General features: G+C 41.0%; 1 protein-coding gene across 1 annotated transcript in view; it reads right to left on the bottom strand.

The window, feature by feature from the left end:
• The window catches only part of CNTNAP4 (contactin associated protein family member 4), a 466,116-nt gene that overhangs the window by 59,591 nt on the left and 390,533 nt on the right, over positions 1-15,992 (bottom strand). The window contains exon 16 of the mRNA XM_061626204.1: positions 2,959-3,129. Coding sequence (XP_061482188.1) covers positions 2,959-3,129 — 171 coding nt within the window. The remainder of the gene's footprint in view (positions 1-2,958; positions 3,130-15,992) is intronic.

Below are 15,992 nucleotides of genomic sequence, written 5' to 3'. Positions count from 1 at the left end.
CATTTGCAGCAACATAAAAAAGACCAACAGAATGGAGGAGGGCAACTGGAAGTTGCTTGTCAGTCCACAGGAAGCAAAATGAAAGAACAGAGGACACCCACCTAAAAGCATCGGAGCAAATCATCTGCAAGCTCTAGAGAAATGGAGTGAAGACTCCCCTCCTTTTGTATTATCAGTGGATTGGGTTAGTGCAGATTTACAGGGGGGAAACTGCATGATAGCTTCTGTTTGCCAGTAACGTCATGTGAACCATGCAAATCTAAACGAGATGTGAGTAGCACCAAACACACAGTAACCACTGTGTAGATGAGCCCTCTTGTCTTCCTAGTCTTGTAAGGTTATATTAGTTTTTATAACTGAATATTCTATTGCTGTAACCCACCCTAGGATCTTATGGGGAAGGGTGAGTAAGAAATCTAATAAATAAAATAATTGTAAACAGATAGTGGAGAGAGTGATTCTGAAACAGGACCAATATCAGCCCCAGGTTATACAGCCACTAGAGTGACTGTATACTATAGCCAGCATGGATTTTTCACATTCCATGTTAAATTAAAAACAACCCCATGCTATTCTGCTGCTTCCCAGAAGCTCATTTCAAAACAAAATCTTACAAAACATATAGTTCTGAACTCAGAAACACTTGCTTAACAACCCTCTAAGTTTTCATGGCAATACATAACACACTAAGAGAGAATCTAGAGTTCAAAGTATAAAACAAGAAGGGAAAAATCAAGTGGCCAGAGTGGTTTAATAGTCAGACCCTCTTCCCAGAGAATTCTGGTGATTGTAGCTCTGTGAGGGGAATATGGCATCTCCTAACAACTCTCAGCACCCTTCACAAACTACATTTCCCAAGATTCTTTGGGCAAAGCCATGACTGTTTAAAGTGGAATAAATTACTGGTGTGAATGTGGCCAGGGACATCTTTAGTTTTAATTTGGGTGGGAGACTACACGTGTCTACTGTAGAATAAAAAGGTGGGGGAAACCCTGAAAAACAATGATACTGTTAACAATGTTTTGTTTTTGGAAATTTGCCCAATGCCCACCCACCCAATCTGCAGAATAGTCAGTACCATTATTTCACAATTGTTTTTGGGGTTTTTAAAGTGTAAATTATGCAAAGTGTTGCTGTACTTCACACATTCTCACAAAGAGAAGCAAAAGAAAATAATTTACTATCGGAAGCTTCACTAAAATAGCAAAGTAAATCAAACATATTTAAGCTGACTATCTGAAATATATCAACTGTCTTAATATTATTGCTTCCTCCCTTCTAAAACAAGATCAGCACAGCACATATCTTGATTCTGCTACTTGGACTGATTGCAGGTGTTGTCACCACTTACTATTTGCTCAGAGGCACATGTTACCAATTTTTTCCAAGCTGCACAAGAAGTGGATTGGACTGTGAAAGACCAACCCATATTGTGTTTTCATTTTGACAAATTTGTAGGGCAGTCCAATATCTCAGAGAGGAGGTCAGGTCCCCTGCTCCCTGGTGCATTCACTATAGCTGCCCAATTTCCCTGTTTTTTTAAAGTTTGATAGAAATATCTGTTGGCTATAGGTACGGTCTTAAACTACAAGGGTTTTTTTTCCCTATTAGTGATTTTACTCTTACTCAGCATTACCAGCAATACTCCTTTGATCTCAAAGTTTATTGAAGAATTGTTGAAGTGGTAGAAGGGGAAGTAAATTGGGAGTAACTTGATTCTGGAACCAGCTGCAGAACCAGCCAGTTTTCCATTTCTGATCATGTTTCAGCTATTGTTGTTGTGATGTATAAGAGTACAGTTAACTACCTGCATAAGACCTCTGGACTGAGTCATACTAATACAACGATAATATATCACAATAGGGCCCCATAACTGTGTTATACAATAAATACATTGCACAACATAACATAAAGCAAAATGGGGGGCATTATCTGTTTCCAAAATTGAAGTCACTATTCCATAAACTCCAGTGAACAAATAAACTTTGGAAATAGTGAGCAACAGATGCAACATAGATTCTGGGAAATGTTAGGAGGATGTTAGGCACTCCTAAAGTTTAACTAAAAGTCCTGAGATTGCCACCATGGGAGAAAACTAGGGGAAAAAAGACTACTTGGATGTCAGAACTAAAATTGCATTTTTCCCCCATCCACCCACTCCTATTTTTCACTATTCAAGTCGGTTAGCTATTCAGATGTCTTCAGTTTCTGATTCCACCGTTTGTTTGCTATGTCAGCTTCTTGATTTTGGAACAACAGGATCCCATAAGGCTCTTATTATCACTTCTAAAGTTCCATGCTAAATTACTAAAATTCAGTGCACTGTTGTTTACTGGCTTCATGACTCTCTGAGGCTACTGCATCATGGTTATTTTATGGCAGTTCACAGCAAAGTAACAGAAGGTAAGGCAGTAGTATTGTTTTTTAATACAGCAAACATTTGGAAAAGAGTGAATTCATGTTCTTTGTACCATTACACTGGAGAAACTATTCGAACTAAAGTCAACCAGCCATCATGTACTATAACTGTATAAGTGTATACACACACAAGCAACAGCTTGCTTCAGAGCCTAGGGAGTGAAATTAATTTGGCTTTATGTTTGGGTTCCAAGCCTTACTGCAGAGATGGTTAACTTTTTTGGCCCAAGGGCCAAAATTAAGAGTTGCCCCCCCCTCAAGTAGGCACAAAATCTCACACATGTCCACATAGTCATGCCACACATACACTCACTCAGCAGATGGAGGGGGGCAGAATCATAGTAGCAGACAGACAGACACACAGCATTTTTGTTCTCCTTGGGAGGGCTGATGTAGGAAGGTCTCCTTCTGCCCCAATGCTGCCACATGGGGAGCAAATTTCTATGCAGCTTTAAGAATCACATCTTTGTAAAGTTATATAGAATGAATCTATCTAAACACTTAAACCAAACATACAAAATCATCTTAAATTGGACTTACAGTGAAGTTCTATCCTTATGAAGTCTTTAATTCCCAGATTCTCTAAAAACACACCGGAGGAAGCTGTAGTCTTAAAGAAAAAGGACACATCGGCACTAAGTTCTTCATGAAAAGTTGGAAAATGAAGATATGAGGCCTCAGTGTTGAAGGAGGCTGCGTTCCAAAACTCCCCTAATGACAGAGAAAAGAAGTCAGAAAACATTGTGCAAATGTGTTTCATTTAAAAAGATGCAAAAATGAAGGCATTCATTGCTCTCTCTTTTTGCAATCTCAACCCAAAGCTCCATGAATACTGCAGGGCATACATCAGGATCAATAGCACTGGACCAGGATGCTTAAAAGTCCTTTATCCTTATGCGCCTGCTCACCTGCTTAGATAATTCACAAAGTCCCTGCTCTCAACTAGTCAGCTGGTGACTAGTTTGCAGTATTGGGCCTTCTTGGTTGCTTCCTCACTTCACTCTCTCCTCTTTGATGACATTTGGCTTTTTGCTTTTTACCATGTTTGCAGACTTGAATGGCTCCTCCTTTGTGCTATTTTGTTATTATTTTGCTCTGTTTTTATTGACTTTTGCTGTTTTTAAACTTGGGAGGGGTCTTTTAAGGACTGCCAAGATGGATATAAATATTGCAACACAGAAATAAAAAAAGATGTTTGTGTGTTATGCAAGCATGTGCATGTATGTGTGTGTATGCACAGATTTTTCCAGTTCACTCCAATAAAGGGCACAACTTAATGTGAGTAACCCTGCAGTATAGGCACAATGCCATGTTTTGTGCCTTTATATTGATACAACTGCAGATACGTCTGCACCCTCCCTCATCCTAACAACCAGGATCAGGCCATAGGCTGCACTATTGATAGCTCTGGAAGTGCTTAGCAATGTTACATGAAATAGCCCATTGCTTTGTAACTAGACTATTTCCTAGTTAGTGGGCATTTTATCAAACATTAATATTGACTAGTACATTTGTAATAGAATTCAGGCCCAAGGATGATATTTTTTACACTATGCTGCACATTTTATTTCAAAATAAGCTGATAATTTCCAGTTATGGTTAAGAACACTGTGGTATGTTTAACAAGAGGGCAAATGGAGCAAATGTAACATAATAATGAAACATAAAATTTAATACAAGTTGAAATGAACTTGATTCTGTACAACAGCACATTTATACTTTCCAAACTATATTTAGGTGTACATTTTTGTAAACGTTTAAAAATCCCTCTATACCTATCAGGCTTTATCCATTGCTATTGCTATGGGAAATATGAACATTTGGTTTTTTTGATTATTTTATGTATTGTTTATTTTATGCATGGCTTGTTTTTACTTATACCCTGTAGAAATGAAAATAATTAAGTGGCATATTAATTTTTTTAAATAAATGTAAAAATACTGATGTGTATTTATGCATCTGGAAACCCTGATTGCCTACCTGTCCTCACTCCCCAGTCCTAACATTCACATAAGATTTTGCCAACAACCACATTCATTCAGGCCAAAATTCTAGTTCTGAATGATAATTTAGGGTGCTTTCAAATGGGAGTTTATTGTGGAATAGGTGTTGCTCATGAATGCAGATTTTCTTTGCGGCATTCACATTCACATTGAAATACCAGTCCATTCTTTTCTCTTCTTTTCTTTTACATTTAATCAGGACCTATGGGAAACCTGATAAGTAAAAATATCCTTTATACATCTGCAAACACTGCTGGTGCAGAAGCTTGTTAACACTTTTTTTCTGAGCTGGGATGGGGGTTGTCAAATGTGTGGTGACATTTCACTGGGTGGCTTCCATTTGTTGCTCACCCAAGCACAATCTACAAGCATGCCTATTTCCACCAATTGGCACATGCTGAAGACACTTCAAAGTTTCAACAATTTGATTATGAGCAGCAGTGTTTTCAAGATCTACGTAAAGTCTTTAAATTAATTAATACAGAAGTCTTGAACAAGGCCTCTGTCACTTTTGTGCAGGCCTTAGTCAGGATACTTTCACTCTTGTGCAAGACCTCAGCATTAAAAATTAAACAACAAAAAAAATTCTTCTCGTACCCAAAACACAAGCCTTCATCTTGCCCATTGCACAATATGATAATTAAGGCTGGTAACATTTGTTCTTACACACTTCATGGAATTTTTGGGAAGGCTTGGGGAGTATGTGACCTTTAGGCGTGAAAACTCCAGAACTGTTAACTCATCTGAAAGCCCCCTGATTGGCTAATTAATTCTTGACTGTTGCTAAGGGTTCCTCCATAAGTATAGGATTACGGCTTTAGCCTTTGATCCCCTGGGTTCCATATAGGTAGTTACCTGTGTGGGTTCCATCTGCTATCCAGGCTATGCATCTCTGAGGAGATGTGGATCTATGGAACTATACAACTGATACCTCTTGTAAGTATAGAATAGGTTAGTTATTTTTGTTTGTTTGGGACTGAACTCTCTGTATTTTACCTGGCCCCTTCTGGGTGTGGGTTTTAAGGAACCATTTTGCTGCTATTTTTGTGCACTTATATTTAATAAAGCTACTTCTTATTTACTAGTGTATGTTCATTTCAGGGGAAAGGTGGCTCTGAATCTGATACCGTGGCTACTTAAGCAAGGACTACCATATATTTGGCTATTTGCCTAAGGCTCCAGGAGGAGTGCTCTTTTGGCTCTTGTCTTTTGGAATCCTTGACAGGTCTATTTCTGTCACTTTGGGTTTCCCCATCACCCAGAGTGGTTGACCAGTTTAAGGGGTGGTGGCAGTCTACCTACCTTGCAGGGTTGTTGTTGGCTTGCTCAGCCCTGGTAAGGGAAGATCTTGGCTGTGCATTGCCAGGATCAATTGCCCTGGGTTTGGGAACTGAGTCCTGGGACTGAACCGCGTGTCAGGTTTATGGTATGGGTTCATGACATAAATAATTCTGGGAAGTGTAGTTTGTGAAGGGTGATGAGAGCTGTTAGGACACTCCTATTCCCCTGACAGAGCTCCAGTGGCCAGAGTGGTTCAGCCTCTCTTCTGGAGATTGTAGCTCTGTGAGGGGAAGATGGCCTCTCCTAGCAACTCACAGGGCCCTTCACAAACTACACTTCCCAGGATTATTTGGGGGATGCCATGAATATTTAAAGTGGAATAAAGGTCTGGTGTGAATATGGCTAGTGCCAGCTTTGGTTTTACTTTGAGTGAGAGACTACATGTACCTGCTGTAGAATAAAAAGGTTGGCAAAACACTGAAAAACAATGATTGAGTTCACAATGCTTTCCTTTTGGAAAGGAAAGGGGCATCCCCTCTGCCCAGTGCCCACCCACACAATCTACTCCCCTCCACCTTCATCCCTACCCCTACCCTTCCTACCCTTCTCTTCCCTCCCTCCTGCCCCTCCCTCAGGTCAGCTTCACCTATCCTAAGCATGATTGTACAGGAGTTAAATCCCACTTAACTCAAAAAGCATGCAAATGATCAAACTTGCCCTTTCCTCCTTCTTCCTCTTATCCCTTCCCTCTTGCCCCTTCCCTGCCCTTCCTTTGCCCCTCCCACCCCTCCAACTCTTTCCCGCTCCCCTTCCCCTCCCCTCTCCCCTCCCCCTCCCCCCTGCCTACTTCTCCTCCCTCATAGTTAGTTTTACTTATCCCAAGCATGATTGCACGGGAGTAAATTGCATTGAACTCAATATGCATACAACTGGTCAGACCTGCCTTTCTCCTCCGATTTCCCTCTCCTTACCCCTCCTCTCCCTTCCACCTCCCTTTTTCCTCCACTCCCCCTCTTCCTCCTCCCTCCTCCTCTGCCCACTCCACCACTTCCTCCCGCATGGTCAGTTTCACCTATCCTAAGCATGATTGCACAGGAATAAATCCCACTCAACTCAATAAACATGCAAATGATCAAACCTGCCCTCCTCCTCCCCTCCTGCCTTCTCCCCTACCCCCTGCCCTCTGCCCTTTCTCCTCCCCCCTTTCCCATGGATGGTTTAACCTAAGCATGATTGCAGGGTAGTAAATCCTATTGAATTCAATAAGCATGCAAACTTGCACAGGATCCCATTTCTTACCTCCTAGATTAAAAAGCAGAGAAGTTCACTAATAAGCAAGAAAACCATCACAGTTTAACTATGTACCTATAGCCAACAGATATTCCTACCAAACTTTTAAAAAACAGGGAAATTGGGAGGCTATAGTATTGCACCAGGGGAGCAGGAGACCTGGCCTCTCTGAGATATTGTACTGCCCTACAAATTTGTAAAAATGCAATCACAGTTTGGGTAAGTCATTCACAGTCCAGTCTACTTTCTGTGTAGCTTGAAATAACTTGATAACATGTGTCCCTGAGCAAATGGTGAGTGGTGGAAACAGCTGTAATCAGTCCAAATATGAGAAACAAAACATGTGCTGTGCCGATCTTATGTTTCTAATTGGCCATGTCCACCTTTCCTTAAGTGAAGTGGTTTAAGCATACCACGCTGAGCACATGTATCTTGAGCAGGCCAAGTTTGTTTTTTTCCAACAGCTAGGTTCATTAAGTAGCAATATATTGTAATCTGTCAAATTTTTCATGGAACTGCAGTTTCAGATTCAACTGTTCATGCACTCAAAATAGAAATAGAACATAACCTTCAGTCTGAAATACAAAGGCTGTCTTCATCATAATATGACATTGACCTATAAAAAGGCTTTGAAATTAATAAAAATAAATTTGACACGGATTTCTAGGATGAATGATGAGAGAAATATAATTTTCTAGATTAGATTCTCTGTAGAAACAGTAGTAACACAGGAAAGAAGCAAAGTAAGAAGAACACCAACAAACATACAAAAATATAATTCTTCACGTCTGGAGATGGCAGGTGTTGCCACCACTCCCCATGAGCTCAGAGGCACATGTTACCAAATTCTTCCAAGCTACACAGGAAGTGAATTGGACTGGGAAAGACCAACCCAAATGGTGTTTGCATGTTGTCAAATTTGTAGGGCACTACAATATCTCAGAGAGGAGTTCAGGTCTCCTGCTCCCCTGGTGCATTCACTATAGCTGATCAATTTCCCTGCTTTTTAAATTTTGATAGAAATATCTGTTGATTATAGGTACATTCTTAAACCTCAAGGGTTTTTTTTGCCTATTAGTGAATAGTAAACTAAAACATTAGCATGGCAAATCTGACATGATAGTTTACTGTGTATCATAAATGAAAAGCATTAACAAAGTAAGATGCTGTTGGGGTCTTCCCCATTGCTCAAACAGTTATGAATGCCAGGCATTCTATTGGAAACATGGATACCAAAATACTTTTTGTTCCAAGCATAATTATTAGCTGAAAAGAAAAGCATTTCTAACCTCTTCTCACCTACAGCAAAACTGTCTTGCATTGTGCATTTGACACCTGTAGAGAACTCATGCTAGTGGAGATACTTTACCTGCAATCCTGTACATTATAAATTGCAGCTAAGAATACAATGTGGTGCACAAGGTCAGGGCCGGTTCTAAAGGGCGGCCAGCTTGGGCACTGGCCCAAGGGCCCCGGAGCTACAGGAGCCCCTGAGGGGCCCTCTGCTCCCCTTCCATGATCCGTGCCCCCCCACACCCCCACTTACCTGTCAGCTGGCTTTTTAGCATTGCCCTTAATGAAGATGGCGGCCGCAGCTTCCCTAAGGTACTGAAGCCACTGCCGCCATCTTAGTTGATGGCAGAGATGTGCACGTGTAGCATGCACGTGTGCCATCAACAAAGATGGCGGTGGAGGCTTCATTCCCCTTAGGGAATTCATTAAGGGCAATGGTAAAGACTACAGGTAGGGGGGTTGTGAGGGGGGAGCGGGGAGGGCGCGCACGTGCACACGCACCCACCTACCGGGGGGCCAGGGCAAGCTGATGCCCAAGGGCCCCCGTGCCTGGAGCCAGCCCTGCACAAGGTGCTTTTTACAGAAATATGCTTCTCTCTAGGCTAGTTGTATTCCCAGGCTTCTTGAAGACAAACTCTCAATATCTATTGAGTAATTGATAATATTTGCTTTCCCCAATATCCCCAGATAAGCATGTGGATGATCTCGCTGTCTGAAGGCTTTAGAGATAACTCTTTCAATAGTACATCAATAAGTAGTTGTCTACCTGAGAGATGTCTCAGGCTGTAGGATGGCAATAGTTTTCAGAAGAGTTGAAAGCTGCAAGACAGAAGCTTCACTGTCCAGGCTGATCACATTCATTTCTTTTGTCTCACTACCATTCATATTCAAACAGACTTTCAAAATACTATGAACAGCAGCAGAGCCTGTTTAACCCAGGGTGATATTGGGACAAAAGTAGTGAATGTGCATAACTATAAAAAATAATATTTCTTATATCATCAAGTTCACTTGGTGGGAAAAAAAGTATGTTTCCAGTCTTGGAATCCAAGTAGAAATTGTATATAGTTACTACAAAAATATTCTAAGTTATCATTACATGGGAAAAATTGGTAGAGTATAGATTCTTTTAAAATGTGACTGCATGTTTTCAAAGTAAGTGAAGGTAGGTCAGAGCTGCTGTAATTAGTTTTTACAGTGTCATCTCATCCCAAAGTTATATTTACTGGGTGGGGAAGGATGAAACCACTCCTAAACCCCATGTTTTTGGAGTCTGAAGATACGCAACAACACCCTTGACCCAATGGTGTTGAGCCCAGGGGTGGCGGACCCAGCCTTCTTACCGAGGGAGGAGGGGGAAGGCATGAGTTTCAGAAGCCTCAGCCGTTAGGGAGCATGGACGATCCACCTGTTGTTGAGTCTAACCCGGACCTTGGGGAAGAGAGCGAGTTGCCCACCCCGCCAGTTCCCATGGCTGGTCCTGCCCCTCAATGGGACAGTGCTCAGTCCCCCAGCACTCCCACGGGACTGTTGGGGAATGCTCCTGAGAGAACAGACACTCCTCCTTTACCAAAACAGTATCTTATAAATGCCCGACGCTTCCCCGCCCTCTGCTCTCCCGCCTGCCGATCAGAAACCTGTGCTTTCCAATGAGCCCTCGGAGGCTCGCCCCCCCCCTCACCGCGCTCATGACGTCGGGAGAAGCGGACAGGGCAGAAGGAGGCATGTGTGCGATGGAGTGAGAGGTTACGCCCCAAGACCTCTCCTATTTGAGGCTACCGTGCCCAGAAGTGGGCGCTGAGTCAACTTTCCTCACAAGTTGCAGAGCATGTCTAGAGTGCAGTTAGGGGTTGTAGTGAGTTAGCATAGGGGTTTCTATGAGGTGCACAGCCTTTGATGTATCCATTACTTTAATAAAACAATAATTGATTGCACCCTCGTCTCCGACTGGTGGTTCTCGCTCTGAACTGGACAAATGGCTGGAATGTGTAGAATATGCTAGGCAGCAGGCATCTGGGGGCCAACAGTTGCCAGGATGAGCCATTGGTCCTTGCAGTACTCATTATGACTGGGTATCACACTGGACTAAGATGGACATATGTGTGTGTGTAAGCCCAATTCTTTCCCCTGGAAAGAATACCCAGGGACTGAATCTGTGATGTTCCACTGAGCTATAGCTTTGCACAGAGAACAGTTATTCAGAAGAAGATGAATCATAGTTAAAACCCTGGGCACTGTAATATTGAAAATGGCTGCAATATTACCACAGCTATGTGGGGAGTGTATAGCTCTTCTAAGCATAAATTCTTGGTTCTATCATGCAACCTCTCCCAGTTCTACCCAAGCTTATAATGGAAGGAAGCCTAAAAATGTTGCCCTATGGTGGTCACCTCACCATCCCCAGGGATGGCATTCAAACCCACATCTCCTGTATTTCATTGTTTTCCTTTTCCACCACTGAGCTACAAGATAGCTCACCATGATGCTTCCTGTTGCAATTTCCATTTGTCTTTGTCGATGTGCCCCTCCCCTGCATCCATATAAGAAATTTCTTCCCCTCACACAGACATCAGTACAAAACTGACGTGAGGAGTGTTGAGCGTTATCTCTATGGAATCATATTTCTGAAGCAAGACTCATTCTCCCAGACACCCTGTGGCTTATGAGTTGTATGTACGGGTTTCCTCTGGCCCATGTAGGGTTTGGCAGTCCTTCCTTCCCTGTCTAGCCATGGCACTTTGCCTGGCCAAGCTGCTGCCTTTTTTCTATTGTTCTCCTGCTGACCATGTTTCGACTGCAAGAGTGTTTGAACTTATTTCTGAAGGAATAGCTGGAGAGCTTGTAACATAGACATAGGCTGCTTGCTGTCTCCTATCCATAAGGTCAGAGAGAGGGGCATCTGACAGACGAGGCACTATGAGTCCCCCTCCCAACATGTTTATGCCTTCTGTAAGAGAAGAAGTGTGGGCTGTGTTAGGTGACATCATGGTGCTTGTGCCACTACTACAGGTTGATAAAGACTTTCCATGTTGATAATCTGGGGGGGCATCATTAGTGTGCAATGTTGTAATTTGTGGATGGTAGCAAAGTTGCAAGGGTTACTGTAAGAACATCTATGGTGGTGCTGTGCGTTCTGTTCTGTTGGTTAGAGTGTATAGTGTTGCAATTGTAGCCTTATTTGTGTTCTGGAAATAGATGTGGGCTGGAAAGTGGGATCACACACCTACTGGTGCATCATAAACTGGCCTGTCCATAATAGGGTGTACAGTAACTAGGTATGTACCAAAGCAGTGTGCAAAAAAACCCAAAAAACAAAAAAACAATGGGGGAAGTGAGTGGGAAGGTATTCTTGCCCCATCCCACCCCACTTTGAGTACTGGACTAAAGTACCATAAAACTCACTTTAAGATAATTATACTGAGTGTTTCAAAAGATTTGGCTTTCTTCCCTGGGTCTCATAGTTAAAACAAAAATGGAGTGAAATGCTGTTGATTTCAGTTCTCCAGGAGATATGTATAAAATGGATGGAGAAGGCCACTTAAGGCTTTCAGATAAGTCCAGCATACGCTATGTAAAAAAATGTATGCATGAAGGGGACCCCCTCTGAGGTGGCTAGACTTCAGTTTCACATGAGCAAAAAAGTACAAAAAAAAGAAGTCCAATTTACCAAAAATAGCACTATGCCCACATCTAGCCCAGTAATTTGTCATTTATATGCAACAAAACATTTGCTTTCATGATTTCAAAGTCCCAATGAAAAGAACATTAATTAACTCTTCTTCTTTTCTTTTTACAATTTGGAAATAAAATGAAAACAGAAATGGACACAATGGAAAATGTAAGTCAGGAAAAATAATAGTTTGAATGTTGTCCAATTCAGTACAAAGGAGTCTTTCACTGAATCTTCTATCTGCAAAAAGCTATTATGACACTCCAGTGTTTGACTCGCAACACAAACTTGTTTTTTTTCTTATTTGCAAGACTGCTATTGTAAATACTGTCAATTAATAATAAATTCCCAATATGTAAAATTCCACTGGGGATAAAAAAAAAATGATGGTGGCAGTGTATCAATAGAACTATACAACACAGACAATTTGCAGTCCTTATGTTGCAGATCAGTTGGCAAAATGTTATTGATAGATCTTCTACCCAAAGAAAACATAGCAAAAACTTGAACCTGGCACATAACATAATACTGTTATCCAGTAATCCAGAGATCTAAACTTTATTTTCAGACATAGATGTCTTCTGTGATAGAAAGGAAGAGACAATGGGAGAGGTGGCTTTGCACCTGTGCCTGTGTGGAGAAGGGATGGTAGGTCAGGAAGAAGAGGAAGCAAAAAATAAACTAAAATAAAATAAAATGCAGATGTGAGGTGGAGAGGGGGGCAAAAACAATAAAAACTGAGCATCCATGAAGCGAAGAGGAGGGAATAAATACCCCTGGCCACGAGGGGAGAGATAGGGAGGCAGATAGAGCAACCACAAGGGGGGAGAGGAGGAATGAAAACCAAACAAAACCCAAACCTAGCACCCATGAGGGGACACAGCTATGCTGATGGGCAAGGGACAGGGACAAGGGAGGGGGAATGGAGCAGCCATGAGGGGAAGAGAAGGGGAAAAAAGCAGTCATGAGAGGAGAGGCAGGGTGGGGAGGGATATAGCAACCAGGAGGAGAGGATGTAGTGGCAACAAACCAACCAACCCAACAACAGCAATGCCCAGCTATAAGGGAAAGCAGGGAGGGGGGAGGACATTCCATGAGAGAGGAGATGGAGAGCATGTGGGTGTGAGTGATGAACCTGGAAAAGTGAATGTGGGTTTGTAGGATGATTCTTGGGAGCTGAGTTGGCTGGCACAGAGAGAGAGAGAGAGAGAGAGAGAGAGAGAGAGGATAAACACACTAGTAGCCAGATAGCACCACTGGAGGGAGAAGGCGTTGAACTGCTGATCTGTTGTGAAATCTCTTTGAAGCTGAATTTTAAAAACATATAGACACACATTCAAGTGGCTCCCCACCAACTTTTACAGATAAAAGGGGCAGGGTTTTCAGAAGAGAGAGGTGGAGGAGCACTAGGACTGGCAGAACAGTGAGTGTGTTTCTACCCAGAGAGAGGGAGCACTTTTTGTGAATTGTTTTGCCTTCTGTGAAAGGGTGTTCTTTTGAAACAGAGAACTCTGGGTTTAAAGGAGTGGGTTTGTGTTTTGTGGCTCAGGACACCTCTGGGGGGTTTCATTTTGTGGTGGCACCCTGAACACTTTCTCAAAATTCCAAAATCAGACCCCTGGATTAAAATGAAATTAAAATAAAGATGACAAAAAAGTACTTTGAATATGAAAGTTAAGATTTCTATTTTTAATAATAATAAAAGCACCACACAAACCAGTTTTAGGACATTATAATTTATAGAACAATTTAAGCTGTCCTGTTTTCCTTAAACAGGTCTTTTATTATGTAAGCATGTGGCGGGCTGGTTATTGGACCCAAGAGATTATACCTTTTTCCATTCCAAACCATTTAATGGAGCCTTTAGGATTTGGGTCAGGAATGGATGTAAACATTCATTTACAACATCCTCTGAACAGTGTCCTGGCAAACAGTTATAAGGATAACGATTTATGTGTGTTAAAAAGAAGAAAGAATGCATGTCATATGAGGATATAACCTTTTTAGTGGAGTAATATAATTTGGTCTTTGAGAATGGTAGTGGCAGGCAAAAAAAAGGATCTCTGGTGGGCAGTCAAACCAGGATCATGGGCACAGCAATATCCATTTTTCTTTGTTTGACAAGGCTTCAGGGTAATGTATCTTTCCCCTTTCCTCCCTACTTGATTTTATTTGCATTGTTCAGCAGCCCCAAAAGGAAGACAAGAAACAAATGTTATTACATTGCCCATAATCTGCAAGCGCATATTAGAAAACAGCTTACTAACTTAAAATAAAACTAAGCTGTATGCTACCCTATATTTATGTTTGTGCACAGGAGCCTGCTTGTTAAGCTGCCATTGGTTTTATTTTAACATTTTAAAATGCGGACTTCCGGGAAGGGTGACTTCACTTGTGCCTGCTTTTGAGACGGGCTCCCGCCTCAAAAGAAGCTTATTCAGATATAAATCAGTCAGAACTTTTTTTTTTGACTGATGAAATTTCTCCCGGGCAGGGAGAAACGTAGAGATCAACCTCAAAAGCCTGTTTTTGTTGGGAGGACTGGATTTCATTAATTTATGAGAAAAGGTCCAGCCAGCAATGCCGGACGGACTTCCGAACAAGCTCTATCTGTTTAATGCGATACGTTTATCTTTTCTTCAAAGAGAAAACAGACTAACAGGCAAGCACCCTTCTTTCTATTATTTTTTTTACTTGGTTTAAATTGTTGCAGCAAAAACAGATTTGTCAATTTAATCAGCTTTAAAGAGCTTCTGGGTGAGTTATAACTCTTCTCTGTTATTCACGAAATTAACAGCTTATCTCTGTTTCTATTGCAAAAAGCTGTCCTGGAAGTGCATTCTAAAGATATACACAGAAGAGGGATTTCTATTCCGAGGAACATTATATTGTTTGGGACTATTCTCTTTTTGGTCTATTTTATTTTGACGAATCTGCTTCTTCACGACGCCACTAACTGTTTTGATGCTGGGAACTAAATTTGTTTTGTATTCTTGAACATAGAGAGATAAGGCAGGCTGCTCTGTTTATACTGTGATGTCATCAAGCCTGGAATATTAACCCAATTGTTGCTGAAATAAGAAGTGGTTCTTCTTTATTTTTGTTTTGCTTTGTTTTTGTGGTTTTAAAAAATGGCAATCAAGAAAGTGGCTGAGAATCTGGAAGTAATTATGTTTCAGAAAATAATGGATGAGATTGAGATAACGAAACAAACCCTGCGACAGGGCAGTAAGGAGCTGAAAATTGAACTGAACAAAATGACGCAGGAGCTTAAAGAAATAGGGGATCCTGTGAGAGAGGAGAATGAGATCAGAGATGAGAAAAGAAAAAATAAAGGGAAGATACAAGCCCTGGAGATTGGAACAAATGTGGAATTGGAAAAAGATCTGGAGTTTATGGATATTAGAAATAAAATCTACTGTTTGGAATTTAACGTTATCTCTGAAGAAATTAATGAAGATATTAGAGATAAAGTTATCAATGGCTTGGATAATCTTCTGGACTGGAATGACGTGATGGAGCTTGATATAGAGAAAATCTATGGAATTAACAGCAGCCATGTGACAATGGAAAAACTCTCAAGAGATGAACCAGTGCATTTTGTAAAAAAGAAGAACAGAGATATGACTTTACAACAATATTTCAGCAACTTATTCAGAATTGATGACAAGAAAATATTTGGGATAGAGGAAATTCCCATCAGACTCTTATTATATGACTATGGCTATGACAGCAAGATTATTATGGAATACTGATAATGGAAGATTGGACACTGAAATTACTGGACTTAACAGGACTATTGAAGATGGAAGATGGAATTAATAGGGATAATGGAATAATGGCTATTGAAATTATTGGACCTAACAGATTTTGATGAGATGGATTAATCGATATGTTTATTTGGACTATGGTTATGACAATAAGATTATTATTATTATTAACGAGATGGATTAATCGACATGTTTATTTGGAGAAAAATTGATAGATATATTTCTTAAAGAATTGAAACTTCTCTTTGACTTTTTGTGGAAAGAATA

This window comes from Rhineura floridana, chromosome 1 (genome assembly GCF_030035675.1).
Source record: "Rhineura floridana isolate rRhiFlo1 chromosome 1, rRhiFlo1.hap2, whole genome shotgun sequence".
Lineage (NCBI taxonomy): Eukaryota > Metazoa > Chordata > Lepidosauria > Squamata > Rhineuridae > Rhineura > Rhineura floridana.
The sequence above is the reverse complement of the archived record's forward strand: the minus strand, read 5'-3'. Positions and strand labels throughout refer to the sequence as shown.